The sequence below is a fragment of the Ambystoma mexicanum genome, chromosome 6p, assembly GCF_040938575.1.
Source record: "Ambystoma mexicanum isolate Mex_15411 chromosome 6p, UKY_AmexF1_1, whole genome shotgun sequence".
Lineage (NCBI taxonomy): Eukaryota > Metazoa > Chordata > Amphibia > Caudata > Ambystomatidae > Ambystoma > Ambystoma mexicanum.
The window spans coordinates 1,378,182,997-1,378,204,013 of record NC_090935.1 but is presented as its reverse complement, the minus strand read 5'-3'; the positions used below and the strand labels follow the sequence as shown (position 1 = coordinate 1,378,204,013).

General features: G+C 44.0%; 1 protein-coding gene across 1 annotated transcript; it reads right to left on the bottom strand.

Annotated features, from left to right (window-relative positions):
- Positions 1 to 760: 760 nt before the first annotated feature.
- On the bottom strand, positions 761 to 1,995 carry LOC138510830 (uncharacterized). The gene is made up of 2 exons (XM_069626515.1): positions 1,944 to 1,995; positions 761 to 1,275 (listed from the first exon to the last, which is right to left on the bottom strand). Exons 1-2 carry the CDS (start codon positions 1,993 to 1,995, stop codon positions 761 to 763), a joined length of 567 nt encoding a protein of 188 aa, XP_069482616.1.
- Between the last annotated feature and the right edge of the window lie 19,022 nt (positions 1,996 to 21,017).

Sequence of the window (21,017 nt, the reverse complement as noted above, 5' to 3'; positions counted from 1 at the left end):
CAATATCCATGTGAGTTACTCCCTACACCCTGTTCCTCACTACCCCCACACCCAATACCCCAACTCCCCCTCCCCCACTACCCCAACACCCAATACACCAGCTCCCCACCCCAACTGCCCCCAAACCTAATACCACAACTCCCCCTCACCAACTACCAACACAACCACCTCACAAGTACTGCAACTCAACATGCAATTAAGAGTTCCATTATTCAAAGCCCCTTTTTGGAGGGGGGGCGGGTGAGACTCTGTGTGTCGTACAAGATGCTGCGAGCGACGTACAGGGCTTGAGTGAGTGGAACTGGCCAGTGTGCTGCTCTGCAATGGACCGGGTTGGGGGGTTGTGTCCACAGTACGTTTCTCGGCAATGGCGTTTGCCAATTGTGTAATGGACTGTGCAAGGGCTGTCATTGCTGCATTACCCCTCACGGATGCACCTGACAATGCGGTACACAGTCCTGCTCACCATCCTTGCATTCTCGTCCAGGCCCTCCTGCATGGCCTGGCTTGTTACCTCAGCGTCCAACACAAACTGGGTCACCAGGGCATGCGTTGCTTGCCGCCGGCCTTCCATGCGCGTCATTCACCCCTCAATGTCCCTGATGTGCTGTGGTACATGTGCTGCCAGTGGAGGAGGGCTGGGAGGGCTTGCAGGGCTGAAGACAGCTTTGTCGCTGTAGATGTCTGGGGCAATGTCCTTTGCTGCGCTGTGCCCACCTGAGTCATATACAGGTGCACTAGGGGTGCTTCCCTGCTTTGGTCATATTGTTTTGCCCTCCTCTTGCTGGCTGTGGTTTGGTGAGTCTACCCCCTCCTCCTCATTGCAAAGTGCGGATTGAGCCGCCTCACCCTGCTCACTCGGAACCGCTGAATCTACATCCTCAGGCTCACTGGCCACAGAGGATTGTGGCTCTTCCCCTTGAAGTGGCTCCGGTGCCCCTGATGTGGATATTGGTTTGGGGGCCTTGGAGGCAAGAGTGGATGTTGGTTTGGGGCCCTTGCTGCCAGGTGAGGATGTTGCTGGGAGCAGTTTGCTGGCAAAAGTTGTGGTTTCCTGGGGGGCCTTGCTAGAGGTAGATGGTGGCTCCTTGGGCTGCTGGCCGGCCGGTGTGTCCTCTTGGCAGGGGGGCTGGGGCGTGGAAGGCGTGGCATGCTTTGGTCTCACCTTAGAGGTCGACGGCTCCTGGCTGTGGCCAGTCTGTTTACTGCAGAGCTGCCGTCCATTAGCTCCCGGGGGGGTTGGGGTGTGCTCACCCTGGCTGTCTGTTCCAGTGCCTGTGGGGGACAGTGAGGCAGGGCATTAGTCATGGGTGTAAACACATCCAAAATGCATCGATGGTACTACATTCGGAGTCATGCGCATTGTCATGGACATTTTGGAGGGGCTGGCATGGTGCACACAGAACTGGGGGGGATGCAGTGTCAGGGCATCCTTATGGTGCGGACATGTTGTACATGGGGTCTGTTGGGTGTGTATCAGGTGTGTAGAGGTTTGCGTGTTGTGTCCATGCCACGGGGCTGCATGGCATGTGGTGTTTGATTGTGGAACTGATGTGCACATATTCTGTACGTTGAGCCATTGATGTTTACAATGCATGTACGTACATGGTGGGTGTTTCAGGTATGCAACTGGTGGAGGTGATGTGTGCATCTTGCCATGAGGTGTCACAGTGGGGAGGGCTGCAGCTGTACAGTTATGTGCATGTGTATTTGAGCATGCTGATGGTGCTTGTGTTGTCAATTAAGGGGTCATGTGTGGTGTGTCAGTGGGGTTTGTTGGTTGTGTTTGTGGCAGGTACATTGTAGTTGTGTGGGAGGTGGCTTTAGGTGGATGCTAATGCAGCATGGAATTCGGGACACCTACTTGCCTTTTTGACTTCTCCATTGGGGTTTGGGAGGAAGGTGTGTGGTGTGACTTTGGGATTACAGTAAGGGAGACTCACCATCATCATCTGTTGATCCAACTCCCATCTCTGCAAGTTCAACACCCTCCATGCCCTACATGTTCATGACCGTGCTGTAGGTCTCCTTCCATGTCGCAAGCTTGATGGGCGATGGCGGACCACCTCCTGTGGCATCCTCTGGCTGTGCTGGGCCAACAAGAGGTCATCCCACCGCTTGTGGCAATCGCGGACCGTCCGGGATGTCATCCCCACCGCTGAGACCTTGCAGGCCACCTCCTCCCATACCGCTTTCTTCCTTAGTTGGGCTGCCCGCCACAGGTCTGCACAAAACACAACATCTGCATGTTCAACCTGTGTGTCAGCCAACACGTTCAGTTCTATGTCGCTGAATCAGGGTTTGCGGCAAAGGGCGGTGCCTTGCCTGATTGTCATGTTTGTCAGCTACATTCCTTTCTACTCAGTTCTCCAGTTCAAGTGCTGTGGACTGAGGATTGCAATGGATTGCATTTTTAAAGATGGCCGCTGGTGCATTTCCCATTCCGGCGCGATGACGTTGCTTCCGGTGCCGGTATTACCGGCATCAGCATACTGGTACTTACGGCATCAACGGTGCCGTGCATGTGGTATTGTGGATGCTGGTTTAAAGGGTTTGGGGGCGTTACCGGCATGCCGGTGCTACCGTTACCGGCATGCCAGAATGCACATGCTTGCTGACTCGGAATCTACAGTAGATTTCAGCAGCAGTGCTACACAGACACGGTAGCACCGGCATGCCGGTATTGTTGTTTTTTACCGGCAAACTCATAATGAGGACATTGTGTATAGGCGCTATATTAATAAACTATCATATCATCTCAAAGAAGGAAATGTGGTCTTCCTTCATAACATCAAAGCAGTACTCCAATCTGCTAACATACTACACTCAGTTTACCCCAAAACTGATTTTTAAAGGTCTACTTAACAGATATAAAAACACAAATACAATAAAATAATACCCAAACATTTTTTTCAGTATAACCGTGGCTAGAGTTCCTTCACTTTTTCAATAGACGCGGTTACGAATTGTTAGTTAAAGGGGGAGGCTCACATCGGGTTTTATACAAATAAACATATTTACAAAATTACATAAGGTATAATAGCATATCTGTGAATACACAGGCCAAAATACAGTGGATGGGTAATCTAAAACTAGAGTAGGGTGGCTCCTTTTTATATTGCTCTTTTAAAATAATGGTCTTCTTTTTTTCTCCACAGTTTCACAAGTAAGAAAGTCTGAAAACACACAGCCAAAATAGATAAGACTCTCAAACACCTACTGTGTCACTGATCATGGCCTTTTAAAAAGAAATAAAACAAAAACACTCCAAAATCTATATCTGTGGGCACGGAACTACTGATCCCCATGCCTCGAAAATAGCCATGACTACTGCAAAAAACAGGGGAACACAATGCTTTGCTGCCCCCCCGGGGCTTTCATCAAGTGCCTCCCTCATCTGTGCCAGCACTCCCACTCCTCAGATGGCCTCCTCACCCCCACTTCCGTCTCCCCCACAACACATGCTGTTTCTGTGACACAGTTGCTTTGAGATGTCAGCTATTCGAGGCTTTAGCCGCGGCTACAGAAAGCTTCATATTGCAAGCTCAGTCCCTGGACATCCTAAAGCTCCCAAATCTCACTGGTTGTCCTCCAGCAACATCCCCACCTCTAAACTAAAGTCATTTTCAATTATTCTAAACTGCAAATAGCTTTTTAACTACTTTTCATTTCCTGTTTTCCTCGACTATAGCCGTGGTAATCTATCTCATCGAGAGAAAAACAAGATAGCGGCTGTTTCATTTCTAAAAAATACCCGGTTTTGCGTAATTCCCAGAGATACAGTCACATATTTTTGAGAAGGGGCACCCCCTTCCCCATCAAATATTTCCATAACTACTGCATGGAATAAACCATGGATCACGAGTCAACGCTTAGTGCCCAAGTTGTTTTGGAAATGGTTGAAATCAGTCCAGCGGTTTGGGCTGTGCATTTGGCAAACATTGACCTTGTTTGTCTTTGGTAAAATGAATGGGAAGTAATAATAACTTGTTTTATTTTTTACGAATCTCTATGAAACTATGCAGTCTGGGGGGTGGGGGGAGGTCCTTAATCACTTTTGGAATTTCAGACAAAACTGTTACTCGAATCAAAAGTTATTAATGATCACACTTAGAGGGGTTCCTATGGAGTCTGGCTCACCTTAACTATACTTAACTTAACGCCACCCTATATTAGTACCCGGCGAGAGTCAAGCAGAATGCAACACGCATTCTGATTGGCTCTCACCGGGTCCTTACTCGGCCGAGAATCCTTTGATTCTCGGTCCGGATTCCAGCCGCCTTGTCCTTGGGGGGGGCGTGGCAGCCCCTCAACCAATGAGGAGGCTGGAAGCAGGGCCATCCCCGCTCCGAGCCTCCCCGCGGCTGAGAGGCTGCCTTCGCCCCTCGCCGGGGACTCGGGTAAGGCTTTTTTTTAAATTACTTTTCTTCCCTCCTCCGTCCTCCCCCCCACTTACCTTCTTGCTCCTGCGGCCCTGGCGGCGGACGATGGCAGCCTCCAGCTGTGTGGAGACTCGGAGCAGGGCCATCCCAGCTCCACCCCTCTACACGGCTGGTGGCTTCCCTCGACCCTCGCCGGGGACGCAGGTACCTTTTTAAAATGTATTTATTTTACTATTTTCCCCAGCCCACTCCCGCCCTCCCAACCCCACTTACCTTCGTTTTGATCCTATTTCGGCAGAGGACGCGCTGGGAACACTTGTGTTCTCAGCGCGTCCACCCCTGATGGCCACCATGGACTCCGTTTTCCCTTTCACAGCGGCCATTTTCTTGGTCGTTTTTTTTTTTTCTGTCCCGAAAAGCTGCAGCATTTCGGGACAGAAAAAAATGCTTTTAGTGCCCCGGTCATGCACATAATGCAGCCCGCGGTACTAATAGCAATAATACCCTTGCGGCGGGGGCATTACCGACTCAGGTAATGCCCCGGGGCCTCCGTATAACTGTAACTCCCTATAACTATAGTCCCCGGGGCATTACCTGAGTCGGTCATGCCCCCACCGCTCGGGTCATATTGCTTAAATATATATTTATATATATATTTCTGTGTGCCCTGGTACTTTTCAGTTTCTAATTGTTTCATTAAAGATCTGTGTGTCATTTTCACCACGGTCCCAGCTATTCTTTCCTTTTTTTGTGAAATATATATGTATATATATATATATATATATTTATTTTTTTATTTTTTTACTTTATAAATCTGGATGGAAAAACATACATGCTATTACAGGACTTGAAGAGAAAATATGAGGTGTTAATAGGATTTATGCATATTAAAATATTTCACTTAACATTGGCTTCTCTTATGTTGATATCGCTAGGTTCACATATGTGTTATGCATTCAAAATGTTGTTGCAACTGCTACACTACATTTAAAAATGGCAGAAGGAAAGAAGTGCATGAAAGATAACTAATGTGATGGAAAACTGCATTGTCACCGTTTGCGCAAAAAATGATTATTACTATTTTTGGAAACATTTCGATTTGTCGCTGCGATGTACAACACATGCTAGTATTCTGAGTCATGATGTTACATTCCAATGTTCTGTGCTACCTACTTTATGTAATACATATTGAAAGATCAGTATAAGGTTTAGTAGAAACAGTTTTTAATGCAAATTCCCCATACATTAATTTTTAGATTGTTTTAAAAATTTGAACAACATATGTTTTGGAGGAGTTTGTAGCTATCTGTTGTAAACCACAGTGTTTTCTTTTTTAAATTAGCAAACGGGGATGGGTCATGTGATGTCATTTACATCATGTTCAGTGAACAAATGAGTTCTGACAAATTTGGAGTTATTTTTTTTAAAACAAAACACTTTTCAATGGTTCTTTTAAGTATTGTTTGATGATTACTACACGCTAAATATGAGTATGTTTCTCCAATAATAACATAGCTTGATTATTAAATAATCAAATTAAAGGAATTTGATAGAACCTTTGCATGATATTACAAAATGGTGTTATTGTTGTTTAAAAGTTAGTATTAGCAAACTCTTTTGACTCATTTAAATAACTTTAGTTGCAACACATGGCAAACCAGCTCAGTGCAACAAAACCCTTACAATTCATTGAAAAAAGCATTGTTGAAGATGCAAGTTTTACCCAATGCACTTGCAATTTAGCAAGTGTTGGAAGCTTCACACCCCTTACACAGAATATGAACACACTGATGACATCACAGATGACAGGTGGCATATCCTTTGAACGTATTGCATTACCGATGACAATGGCGAAGAACTTCTTGCTGCAGCGTTTTAGTCTTCTTTGTCTTGTTTTAGACATTCAACAAGTACATAGACTGGGTGCAACTAGATCCCATGGGAGGTTTCAAGCTGAGAGATAGATATATATTTCCCTCCATGTGTACTTGGAGATCTTGAATATTGCTTCCATTCTCCACCAACCCACAAAAACAGAAACAACATAAGGCAAGTAATAATTGGCATTGCGGAGACATGGGATAAAATATTTCTATTGTGCATTCTTCATTGCAGAGTCAGTGATAGTGACTCTTGAGGTATGGGTCAGTTGCTAATAAATTTGGTGTTATACATTTGGGTTCACATTTCTTTTTATTAAGTGTTATTGCGGTTAGACAAAACCAATATTCAACACTATGTTAAACAGAAACATGTTAAAATACAATAAAATAATAATTGCAAATATATTCATCTTCATCAAATACTAGCAATCAAATCATCCTAAAAATTAACCAATTCAATTACAACTACACTTCATTCCAAATGCAATTCATCTTCATCAATTACATAATATTTAAAAGCAAATTCATTTTCATATACCTTCCATCACTTCATACAGGTCTAAACAATGTTCATAAAGGTAACAATTGAGCAGAATCAAATGTCCTAGATATGTCTCAAGCTTAATATTAGAAATCTATCATAATTGGTCTCCACAAGTTTTAGTTATCTCTTTCTAGATATGTCAAGCTGCTATTGTGAAGACTATCAATGAAAGCATATTTTACATATGCTAGGTTCCAACACTGAACTGTACCAAGACTTCTCTACATACATATAGGCCGTGGCCACGATCACCAACGGGTCTGCGCAGAAAATGGTGATCCAAAATTGGTCTGGCTGGATTCCTTCCTCTGTTGTTACAAATTTCATTTAACCCTTGAGGTAATTGGGCTGCCGCATTGGAAATTGTGTTAATAACTGATGGCTAGTTTATGTTGCCTGATGGCATAGTCTACAAAGTCTGTATGCCGCTCCATGCCCCCAGGTATTCAAAGGTGGGTAAAAAGTTGAAACAAAGGTAAATGACAAATCTCTGTAATTTGGAAGAGCATAATTCTGTCAGCTAGGTGCAGAGAAGCCGTTCATTAAAACCCTGCTTAAAGTATTCAGGGTACTGCCTTTTGCTGTGGATGGTATCCAAACTGGTATATAGTTAAAGATGTGAATACAAATTTTCAAAATGCAATTCTTTTGAAACAAAAGGACCCAAAAAAAAGATTTTTTTTTTGTGGCCAAAAACCACTAATTTTACCTATACCAAAAACACACAAAATATACATTAAAAAAAGGCATTCAGTCTTTTTTTTTGTGGTCCTTTTGATTCGAATGTATTGCATTCGATCCTTTTGTATTCAAAATGATGACCGGACACCATCCAAACTAGCAGAGCGATCCCAATCATAAGTTGTATTTTTCAAGATAACATGCATGTTAGAAATGCTAAGGACAGACTTCACTGTCAAGCCGATCTCAATTTAATGTGAAAAGCAGATCTTTCCAAATTACAGCTAAACCGATTGGGTACAACCCCTCCACTCCCCACCAAATGCAGAGCCATCTGGCTCAGCAGGGCGTCTCCAGCAGTACCAGACAAAATAAGCTTAAGATAAAATGTGATACGCTGGAAGATCCATCGTGATTTGGAGATTGCATCCCCAACTCCAATCGTAAGGCTGCATTTGGAACAGCTTTGAGTACACCCCTTATGGAGCGCAGTAATTTGCCCTCAATAGTGTCTAGCCACGAAGAGTGGGCACTAGGCATTGCCTCCAAGCCACACAGTAGGCCTGGGATTATGCTTTTGCTGTAGATAGTAAGGAGCTCTTCAGTGTTAAACCCCCCCCCATCCCTTGCTGGCAATACATTTCTTGATGATATTCCATTTCCTCAAGGCCCATGGCATGATGTACTCGCCCAAATATTGTTGAGACGGGCGTGATTTAATTGGGCAGCCACGGTAAAACTAGCTAGCAGCTATGTCTAATGTCTTGGTTGCCAGTTTCCAAGGAAAAGTGGACTTGCTTCTGGTTCTTGACCCCAATATCAGGATCTTTGACTTTGCTACATTTATTTTCAGGTTGTTGACTGTAGCATAGTCTTTTAGGGTATTAATCGAGTGTTGGAGCCCAACTGGGGTAAGTTGCAGGAGCACTGTATCATCTGCATATGCTAATCATATGCAAGGTTCCTTGTCAAGCTTTGCAGAATTGTTGCGGCATCTGCTAAGTGCCTCACCCATATTCGAGACATAATTGTTAAATAGCAGGGGTGCCATTACACACCCCTGCTCCAAGCCCTGATTTTTCTGGATAGGGTGGGTAAGATCACATGTATTAATCATCCTAACAGTGACGGTCGTGTCTGAGTGGAGCAGTTTAAGATGGTCAAGTAATCGGAAGTGTAAACCCCAAACTACCAACTTACCCCATATTATGGGCCTAGAGACTTAGTCAAAAGCTTTTGCATAATCAATGAAACAAAGATATCATTTGCAGTTAGGCCGACAACATACATCCTATGCAATACACTGTAGGTCACATAGGTTATGGGCCGTACTGTGACAACACCTCAAATCAGTTGGGTGTTTCTTTAAGAACGGTTTCTCCTCTACCCATAATTTCAATTTCCTCAATAAAAGGGAAGAAAATATATTGGCACTTGAAACAAGCATCACCAACAAGTGGTAGTCAGAGGGGTCCATACTGCCTCCCTTCTTAAAAACTGGTACAAGGATGGATTCCCTGCAACTAACTGGAATTGCTCCAAGTGAAACAATACGGTCAAATAAAACCTTCAACAGGGCTCCCCAATATGGGGGTTGGATTTAATCACAACATTCAAGATTATATCAGGACCAGGAACCGTAAGGGCTTTAATTTAATAATGACCTCAATATATCCTCGACCTCAAAGCCCTCTATGGTTTTACCAGTTAACTGGGTATTCGTAGGGTAAGATTTTTCTACAGCTTGATCAAAGTAGAGCTCCACAGTGTGATTATGCTAGGATAACTCAGAAAGAGGGTTACATTGCAGAGAGGTAGAACCCACCAGGAACCGTCTATAACAAGCCCATAATCTTTTATTGTCCAAGAAGGGAGAACGTGATCTTCCAGTTCACATTATTGTGATGCCTAATCCAATTTTTGTACCTGGTTGAAAACAGGGCTTTTTTCCCCCTTTCCTCGTTAGTCAGGAATTGGCAAGTTTTTACCCCAGCAATTTGCATGGCCATGTTCCATCATTCTTAAATAGATGGCCAAATAAAAAAAAAACATGTTCATCTTAGGATGGCAAGTGCAGGATTGGTACAGCAATTTATTTGAGAAATCGGCCATGATTGTGCGCAAATCCCACTGTTGAAAGGCCAGAAGGATAGCCAGATCGTAGGCTCTCTCACAAGTATGCAATGTAATCTATTTAGTATTTATAGGAGACCAAATAATCCAGATTCATTAAGCAGTTACTCCTAAAGTCGCGATCTTATGGTGTTAACTATTACTACTGCTCAACGGATCAGTACCAACCTACAAAAAACTCTAGACACAGAAGTAATTAAATTTAAGAATAATACTCTACTCATTGAAATAGAGGCTCAACTTTCTAACATTAATAGGCAATTTGAACAGTTTAAGGTCAACACATTGACAAAGAAAACAAACAAATTGAATAAAGATATCAAAGACTACAAGATTGAAATTGTCTACCCATATACGGCTGAAGGTTACATTGATTCTCTTAGGAAGCAAGGAGGAGGATCTCAGCCTCCATCAGGTGGGAGAAGAGGCAGAGTCACTTTTTCGGGCTCCAGCAGCTCTGGTTCCTCAAGTGGAAGTCCACATCAAAACTTCCCACCCTTTCAGCCGTACATCTTTGTTCCACCGCAGTATCCGGGCCCATATCCACCACCTTTCCCTTTTTTAGGCAGAGGAGGACAAGGAGGAGGATGGGGTCCCCCGCCTTGGAACATACCGTACCAAGGAGCACGGAGACGACCGAGAAGGCGCCGACGGTAGACCAAACATTTGATACCAACCAATTACCAATTTATAATCTGGGCAACTTCCATTTAACCACATGCCAGACTTCCCTTCTAACCAAAGGCCTTTCTTTTGTGCCTACTAATGATACTGACTGGTATAAAACAGAAATAGAGATCCGCCAGTTCTTTCGGAAATTAAGACTCCGGGTTTTTTTCCAGGACCACATTGAACAAGAATCAGACCTGGACACAGGTCTACACCCTCAATCGTCATTCACACCTACAGATAGCCAAACACCGGATGACCTTCTAACATTCGAGAAATGCGTCCTGAAAGATATTAGAAAGTTGAAGAAGAAAAAACATACACTCCAACATAATCTAACCAAGGGTGAGAAAAAAGCCCTAAAAGATCTATCCAAGAACAGGGAGATGATAATCAAACCTGCCGACAAAGGTGGTGGTATTGTTCTCATGACAACTGAGCAATATACCAATATGATTATGACCTTACTAAATGATGGAACCAGTTATCGTCCACTTAAGAAGGACCCATCTGGAGATATGAAAATTGAAATCTCTGAAATGATCTCCTTTGCCCAAGACAGGAATTGGATAACTGAAAAAGAAGCCAAGTTTCTTACCACATCATCAAACCGTACACCATGTCTGTATGCTCTCCCCAAAATTCATAAAAATTTACGAAATCCACGGGGAGACCCATTGTCTAAGGGGGCAGATACATTTTGGAACCTCTAGGGCAGTTCATCGATTATTTTCTTAAACCACTGAGCAACAAGACCAGATCATACCTGAGGGATACTATGCACACTATTCAGGTATTCGAAAACCTACCATTCACCAGTTCACAACAACTTCTGGTGACTATGGATATTAAGGCTCTATACACGTCCATACCCCACGACGCAGCCATTGACTGCGTATATGAACATCTAACTAGGGAATATGCTGAACCAGGATCCTACCGAGTACCACCAGAGTTCATTATTGAATTATTAACTTTTGTCCTTAACAAGAATTTTTTCACCTTCGATAATCAGTTTTTTCTCCAGACTAAAGGCACGGCAATGGGTGCAACCTTTGCACCAAGCCTAGCCATCCTATTTATGGCTACGTTTAAGGACCAGTACGTCTATAATCCGATCAACCAATGGGAAGCTAACATCTCCCATTGGCATCGATATATTGACGACATTATCTTTATCTGGACAGGGGATGCTATATCCCTCCAACAGTTCTTGATATGGCTAAATGCCTGCAACAACAACATACAATTTACTATGGAGTATAGCACCACTAAGATAGATTTCCTGGACCTCGAAATTTCAAGTCTCAACAATAAACTCGTTCATAAAAAACCCTTGGCTTGGAAGGTTTGGTCTAAACTGGCGACATCCGATAGTGGTAAAAAACTGAATGTCGTAAACGTAAGTAGTCCAATAGGTCCTTAGAGTCGCGTCTCACCAAGTCGGGGGTTTAGCCAAGTACAAGACCCCTTGCTGAATGTGCAAGAATCAGGCGCAGTCTCCTTCCAGGTCACCTATACTTCATACTATTCAACAATAAACTCGCCTGTAATCCCTTGAGGAAACCCACTGTACGCAACACACTTCTGCACTACCAGAGTGATCACCCGCATCATATCAAACAGAATCTTCCATACGGACAGTTCCTGAGAATCAGAAGGAACTGCACCCATTTGGAGGACTTCTATACTAATGCCGAAACACTCGGAACCAGATTACGCTCATGTGGCTACCCCAAAAGATTGATTAATATTGCCACCAAGAGGGCCAGATTCACAGATAGAGACTGTCTTTTAACACCAAGACCAGAACAAGACACACCCGAAAATGAAAGACTCACATGTGTAATTACTCACGGGCCTAATACTTTTGATTTTAAGAAAGTCATCAGAAAATATTGGCCTATTGTTAGACTACAATTAGCTGATGAACCCATACCCAGATTCGCTTTTAAAAGAGCGAAAAACATCAGGGAATATGTGGTTCACTCATCTTTTACCAAAACCTTACCACGTACAGGTCTTTGGAACTTACGCAAAGTGACTGGACACCCCTGTGGGTCATGCACAGTATGTAAATTCACCAGAAAAATACAAACATTTATGATTGGCACCAAACAATGGGTCCTTAATAATCTGACCAACTGCAAGAGTAATCAAGCCATATATTGCATCGAATGCCCCTGTGGGCTTTGATATGTGGGACAAACTACACGCAGCGTGGGCACCCGCATCTCCGAGCATCGCTCGAGAATCCGGTGCAAGAATATTACTTCTCCACTAGTCTCTCACTTCTTGGCCAACCACCACACACCTGATGACGTTCTTTGGTGGGTTTTGGACCGGATAAACACTGGTCAGAACATACAGACCAGACTGCTGCAACTTGAAAAGAGATGGATCTATAGACTAGACTCCCTGGAACACGGACTCAACAAACAATCTGCTTTTTAATACTCCTCCTCCCTGTCTATTCTCTATCATTACACACCTTTGGCCACACCACAGCTTCGCATTAATTTAGATCACCTTCTGAGATGAACTGTCTTACTCTCCCCCCTCCCCTCTTGTACCTCCTTTCACTCTCACACTTAGAGCTTCGCCAGGTGCACTTCCCGGGCAGGCACCCCGCGTATCAAACCTTTCCTTCTGACACTATATTCACTTGAGAATGACTTATTCATGCGTACACATCACGCATTCCCTTCATTTCCCAACACTTGGATTCCTAGGCACAGACATCTGTCTTCCGTGTGCTCACAGGGACACACGGAACACTTATGCTGTTCCCTTCGATTTTCTGTTCGGCACCTCGCCAAACGGGACAGACAGGTCTCTAAGACCACACTGTGTTCAGCAGTCTTCTAGCCACAGCGGTCGTCTACCCATTCCCACTTACGCTTCTCGCCGGCTCAGGCCCTCGTACACAGACAAAGAATCCTCCCTTGCTACTCTCGGGGGCTGTAGACAACTGGAACAGACAATCAATGACATGCAGGGACGACTCTGCTCTCCCTCACTTCGTGTGAATGCCATCTGACCTGACACATCCTGCTTACTCTGTACAGGTAACAACGTGGGTCTCATTACACGGTTCCATTTTGGCCCCATTTTTCCATAGAATCTTGATAACTCCTTCCCTCCTTGTTTTACTGTCTCGCCCTTTCACACAGCCACGCGCCCAGGGATCCCCACTTAGAGACGCACCGCCAGAGGCTGCTCCCAGGCAGACATCTGTTCTTCTGGGTTCTGCTCCCCCAGATTTTCTGTCTTCTTTACGTCAGACAGCCTTGACAAGACACCCTTGCAGGTAATTATTCACGTGCCTTTTGTGTTTCCAAGGGCAGGATAACACTTATTACTTCTGATGCCTTTCCCTTTTCTTTTCTATTTTCTTTTTTAAATATAGGCATATTTTCGTTCCAAGTCTCAGCCGGTCCACCGGACCTATGATGAGAATATATGAACCTCACGAACATCTTCGAAATTTTTGTGATCCAAAATAAATACCCATCCTCACGTGTTCTACAGAGACACACTTTACCACAATAACAGCCTTCCAGAATTACTCTCATTTGATCAAAGCCTTTGTGGTGAGTGCCCTTTTAGTTTGCCATATCTTGTCTCTTTCTCCCCCCCTTCCCCCCTCCCCCACATGTGTGCTGCCGGACCGACAGGTCTGCACGGAGACCCTTGCATTGCGCTTCCGAAGGGGACCCAATACCATTATCTTTTTATGTTTTCAGGAGGGGCTGGTCCATCAGCACTATCTGAGGACTCCCTACTTTTATAAACATGTAGACCTGGTAATATGAGACACAAGGCAGACAAGACTAATGTCCTCTGCTCTGCCCCCATTCTAGCATGACACTCTAGTCTGCATGCGGATTTTGATGTATAATTTGTTACCCTTCACTTATTCCTACAACTTTGTATAACACTTTTATATCCTGTCTTTTTCTCTTCATTTAACTGGCTCTCCCCCTTTTCATAATCACAGGGTCCTGCTATTTATTGCCCTGATGAAGGTGGAGTATTCTCTTCAGATACGAAGATCATTATTCTCTTGAGTCTGTACCGCCGAAACGTATTGTTAACCAGAGGGGATACAAGCTCCATCACACAACACTGTGACATCCAGGATCTTTTCCTTTTTGCAACCACCAATCGATGGACAGGGATACTTTTTTTACAAGCTCCTTTTTTGTTAATCTGTTTCCCTTACTTCATCCCCCTGATGCGTAGGCAGACCCAATCCCAATATATAATATTTTTTGACTTTGGGATATGGTAGACCCAATCCCAATATATAATAATTTTTGACTTTGGGATATAAAAACAACTAATTTATTTGTTTCATCACAATTGTACAACAACAAGGGGCATTTGTTTTCCTTATGATTTCCTAGCAAGAACACAGTTTATCATTAATACAATTGTTTTTTCAATTCAATACTTTCACGTGTTAAGATTTCATTTGCAATCCAAAAGTGACTAAGAACAAATTTATGTTAACGTTCTCCACTGTGTTCTTTTTTTCTTAATGACTTTACACCCAATAATTGTATGTACCATTTATATCACTGATTTTATATGTTTTTACATGCTTGACTTCAGCATGTATGTTATTTTTGTTTCTTTGATATAAAGCTTTTACTTTGTAATTTCCATAATGTTTATGTCTCATTTTGAAGGAATGACTTTACTTTTTACAGCATGTAATATCTATAAATTGCACTAGCTATACAGGTTTTGGACCGGATGAATAATTCTAATTCATTTATACCCCATATGGGCCAACCCTTGATACACCAGGACCTTGTTTTGTTGTAAATACCCCTACATTTATACCTGAGCTAGGTCTCCGACACGGTACAAACAAAAGCTGGGTCCACATTAACGGGGCGTGGTCACTGAGTTTAGTTTAAGCAATGCGTAAGGGAGTATGCCATTCCCACTGAGTGGCTCGACAAAGACAAAGTCAATACTTGAAGCAACCTTTCCATTTGTCCAAGTCTTTGCCAGGTCAGTGGTGATGTGATCTTTCCCATTAAGGCCCTTAAAATCATGTTCTTCTAATAACGAAATCCACCCATGATCTCACCTGTTATTCAATGGTTCTTTGTGGGAAAACATAGATGCAATGAACATCCAAGAGCAACATCACAAGATGAGGAGTAACAGTTTACATTAAAGTCCCCAGCAATGATCACTTTTTTACCTGGACACAATTGTGACCATTTCTGCAGTAACTTTCGATCACGTTTTCTATTTTTCCACTGATTTTCCCACCTGGGGGCAGGGGGCATACAAATTTATAATAGGGCACTTGTTTGCAGGAAAAGGGGTCAACCAATATTGTAGCCAAAACCTGTGAATCAGGCGGGCCCGCCTTGAATTCCTTTAATACGAATTCTGATCTTGCCTCGATAGCCAGCCCGCCCACCCATATGACGACTCCTCTCCTGTGAGACGGCGCAAGGGCAAAGCACACAAAAACTATCATTAAAGTGGCTGTTATCCAAGTTTCTTGGAGCAAAAAAGCATCGCTGGATAACAAATATGAACACCCAAAGGGATTTGACAGAAAAAAAAAACTGTAACCACAGGTATTCCAAGAAATCCAGTCAATTTGTTTCCTGGTCACCGAACTTCAAAAGTGAGTGATCCCTAGATGGTACGGGATCCAACGGTGGAGAGTTGCTTGTTTACAGGCAAGATATTTCCAACTGAGAGTGGAAATCCAGCTATCACGTTATGTGCAATGGACGTTCCCTGACAATCTATCCTCTGGTCCCACAGATGCATCCTGATGGCTAACGGATGGAGATCTGACCAGAGGTTGCTTTAGACATATGGTTAATTGATTGATTGATTGATTGATATTTTATTTCCATTGCGCTCGTACACAAGTGTTTCGGAGCGCGACAAGGTAAGGGAGGGGAACAAGGGAGAACAAAACAGCGATCTTACTAGGCCCAGTGACATTGAGAACGCGCAACTGCATGGGAGAGGGGGGAGGGAAAAAGTGCATGGAAGGGGGGAGAGGTGGAAAGTGCGAAGCAGAGGAGAAACAGATGAATAACAATAAATAAATAATAAAGGCAACAAACAGTGGTAATGCAGCCAGCAATTTGCAGGTGCTAGGTTTAAGGCAGCAGACAGGGTAGGTCTGATAAGTTCAGGAAGAAAAAGGGGGTGCTGTATAGGTACAGATACAGACCCCAGTGCAAGGGGTGAAAGCAGAGTGACGTCAAAGGGGTATGGCTAGAACGTATGAGGGCAACTACAATGGGAGAAACACATTCAATAACTACCCAGTTTGACTCACTCTCAGCCTCAGGCAACTCAATGTACACAATATCATCCAAGCTGACTGCTCTAAGGCAGGGGATTTTCTGAAATAGTCCCAACAGGTAATTTATGTTTATAAATGGGCTGGATCGATCTTTGCGCATTTACCTACCACCATTGAGGGCAGATTCAGGATCAAACCGTGACTGATGTGTGACTTGTGGTGGAACAGATGGAATATCAATTAGGCTGGTGTTGCTGGCTGTTACAGGGACCCAGCGGCCACGGATTTGGTAGAATATAGTCATTCATGGGTCCACAACTTGGCCAGTTGGCAGGGCACACCAAATTAGTTTCTACATAAGAAGCGGCTGATGGTACACAAGGAATAGCCTGCACTTCAGAGTTTTTCATTGTTCAACCTCCCAAGGCGGTCCCAAATGCCTGATGTCGATCAGTGGTTCAATAGCTGTCCTGGCCGTTGTTTTATCACCACTTAGTGCAGGCCCACTTGCCAGACCGTGATTCCATGTTTGTGTCCAGTATGATAGTAGGTATCAAGGATGGCATAGAGGGTTTTGTGACGGTGTTATTCAAAATATTTTCAGAAAACGATCAAAAAGAAATATAGACACCCTTTAAAAAAAGAACATTTGTGAAGTTCTGTTGAGGTGAGGGAGAGTTATGAGGAGGGTCGCAAAATGTGTGTTTTCCTTTCAATGAGCCTCATTCCGAGTAGGGCGGTAAGGGATACCGGGCACCTTTAAGGAGACCGGCGCCGGTAATCCCTTACCGCCCTACTACAAGGTCCCTTAGCGGGTCCCTCCTTTAACACCTGATCTGACCAGGCGTTATGGACGGGACCCGTTAAGGGACTTCAGAGCTAATAACGGTACCGCAAATTGCAGTACCGTTATTAGCTACTTCCCCATTCCCATTGAGCCCTATGGGGGCTCAAATGGGAATGGGGAATTTATTTTTCAATGGGGATTTACTGCTCCAGCAAAGGTTGGACTATACCGGTAAGTCCCCATTGAACGAGGTCGGAGTCGGTACCGGTATGGGAGGTGGTCATGGCGCAAATAGCGCCATGACTACCACCATACTCGGAATGAGGCCCACTGTCTCATTGGGAATAATATTCTCTCATCTGTAGTCCAAAAGACCAGAGCAATTGCACCATATCTTTGCAAGAAGTTGGTATCTGGTTTCTAGAGCATGGTTTCACTTGACTGGTGCAAATCCATGCAGGTTTGTTTTCATTTAAAACAAAACGTTTTTTTTAGTTCTGGGGCATTTTCTGTGGACCCACAGAGCCCTCTACAGGGTCCTGATTGTCTACTTTGATTTTGAAGGCCTAGGCTGAGAGCAGGCATTTTAGTAAACAGCAGCCAAATTGGCAAATTGAAAAGCAGCTAATGCGATTAATTTGGGGCCTCGACATTTTCAAAATAGCTTCATTGTTGTTTACTGAATGTTTGCAGGGTCCTGTGTACTATATGCCACAATAATCTGAAAAAGGGGTTCAGTCTAGGCCCAATTCGAGTGCCCCTCACTCTAGAAAGGTTGAGTGGTGTAGACCAGTGGATTATGGCAACCATCTTTGTTAAAGGGCAGTTTTTACCATTTTCAGGCCTACGTAGCGTGCTGAGCACACCCAGAGTTTTCTCACACTGCACAGAAATGCTCAAAAACAGAAACCTAGATCAATCCTACAGGTTGAATTGGTGCGGCGCATTATAGTCGGCAGAATCACACAGGCCAGTAGGGGTATCTAGTACATGTTCAAAGATGCTGCCTCAGTATAAGGTTGCCCTTGGCCCAGGCTGCATGACATGCCCAGTAACCACTTCAGGTGACTAACTGGGTCTCTGGGGCTAGTGGTTTCCTGTGAACCCACTTTGGCCCCTAGGACAGCCCACGGACTGGCTGAAAGCAATGGTCTGGCATGGGTGGCCACTAGCATGGCTATATGCCCCTCTGGGGGGGCTTGTGGGTATCCTGGAAAAAGTGTTTGCTAGTAATGACAACATTGTGTGGCTTTGGGCACCAAGTGCATGGCTGATGCGCTGGAAGAAGTGTGTTTTTACATAGCCAGTGGGCACAGCAGGCAGTTTGAAGGTGCCCAGAGCTTAGCTGCTGGCAATGCTCCAGGCTAAGTGGCCAATGGTCATGATTGAATGAAAATGTCCTGCAGCCTGGGCACTTGGCTTGGGGAGGAGGGGCGTGGGCAAGTGGCAACCAGTGCAAAAGGTACCCACTGATCCTGGTCTCAGGCCATGTGAGCAGCCAGAGCAGCTGCTTGGGGGTGCGAAAGGCATGGCCAAAGCCGTAGAACTGGGTAGCATACCCACTGCACATTGCCATGGTCAACTCCAAGAGACAAATCTGGGTGACATGGGAGTCCCAGTGCTTGGTCACAGGCCATTCCCAATGCCAAATTAGGATGGATTGGGGATGCCTGGTGCATGGGTTAAGGCCATTCTTCATGTGCATGCCAAAGGGCGATTACCGGAAGGTCATTTTGGGGGTGCTCAGATATTGACATCATGCCTTGTCTGTAGAAATGTGATAACTGGGCATATGCACATGGATCGTGGTTGTTGAGGACATGGCCCTGCTCAAAGTGACAACGCGAGAGCCCATTGGCCCTTCATTTGGCTGACATGGTCCTCAGGATTAATGGTAGCCTGCAAACCCAGCATGGCCACTGGAGGTGTCTGGCGCATGGTCAAAGGTCATGCCTCAATGAAATCACCAGTGTTAATGGTGGGTGTCTTGGAGGTGCCAGGGACAAGTCTAAAAGCCATGTCCCAGGAAAAATGGATACTTGGCGTAACCGCGGGCCATACCCGTGGTTTATATTGGTTGATGTAGGGATTCCTTGGGCAGGGCCAAATGCCACCCTCCTGAAGTGTCCCTCGACACTCCCAAGTACCATGTCAAAATGAAGTGGAAAATAAACATAGCTACATGCAATCCCAGTGTGTACATCAGGTAGATTGGAAGAGCCCCTATCATGGGTGAAGACCATGCCGAGGAGACACTGTGCATATGACAGTGTATATAATTGAAAAAGTAAAAGAAATGAGTGAAACACTTTGTTTAAAGGAACGTTATAGTTAAGTGTATCTGTCTTTTAAATTCAATGAGAAATATTTTGGTTAAAGGGGAGATGTGGTTGCAGCAAAAGAACAAAACCACACACATTAACCAGCTACGATTCCTTCAGTGTCAGTAGCTCACCCAGCACCACCCTAAACCAGCCGTTATGCGTCCACCACATGCAGTGCTCCTGACCCCGAATGTGACGTCACAAAAGACTTATACATAGACCACATTTAGCAAAGGAAATCAGGCACAAAAAACAACTAAGGAAAAACAGTATCACCTCAGACGTACTCGAGTCATTTTTATGTGATTTCAAGTCCAATAAAAAAGAAATAACTTTTAACACCTGCATACGAGGATATGGTGGATTTTGAATGTTAGAAGTTATGGTGTGGTTGCTCTGCTCTATGAACCACAACTAGTGAATTTGTAGGCTCCTTTTTGGGGGCCTTAAGCATAACACCTTTTTAACAAAGATGTTTCTATCCAGGGGTCACGTATTAAAAATTAAAGTGGGAGGGCTCCACAACAAACGCGACGGGGTGTGACATCGCCCGAAAATAGCATATCACTGTGAAATATGCACTTTTCATTACATTGTCTTCGCATAACCACCCAAATTGCACAGGACGAATGGCATTTGCCTCTCATAAAATCAACACACCCAAAACCAATATTTTCTTCTAATACTGTTTTTCAAAATCTTAAAAGGTGTGCATCTTTCAAACTCGAAGAACCACTACAAATGTTTTCCCTGGAACTTGCAGTACCAAAATGGGACATTACACCTTTAGTTGTTTGTTAATTTTCACCAGGTTACATAGTGCAGTTGTGAAGTGTCCAGCCTGCAAACCTGACGACTGCGTTTTGATCCTTGAGATTGGCTTTAATTCAAAAATTCAAAGAGGACATTCAATGTTTCTTGTTTTAGCTTGGGGGACTAAGTCCACCCTATGAAAATAGTGGGTGGACTGTGTCCACCACCGTCGACCCTCGACTTGAGCCCTGTTTCTATCGATCTATATATAGTCAGTGATAGCAAAACTATAGTTATTGTTATGTTTGTTACCCTGCAGAAAGATCATTTTTTGAATTGCTTATAACTTTTTGCCAGTTACCAAATCTTCATGATACTTTTCAAAACATATAGATCTGTATGTATGGTAGTGGCTGAGTTGTGATTGTTGCACAAAGGTGCAGTTATGGCGGCTTTGGAAACATTAACTGTCTTTTTAATGTGTTTGTTCTGTTGGTCTTGCGCCGAAAGCCGCATAATGTTCCTTCAAAAACATGTTTGTCATTGACTCTTTGTATTTTAGA

What these genes read in the sequence shown, in the direction of transcription:
- LOC138510830 (XM_069626515.1), bottom strand. Translation starts at nt 1,995, where the DNA reads ATGGAGGGTGTTGAACTTGCAGAGATGGGAGTTGGATCAACAGATGAT. An exon ending in TGGATCAACAGATGATGATG is followed by an intron (nt 1,276 to 1,943) that starts GTGAGTCTCCCT and finishes TGTCCCCCACAG; the next exon opens with GCACTGGAACAGACAGCCAG.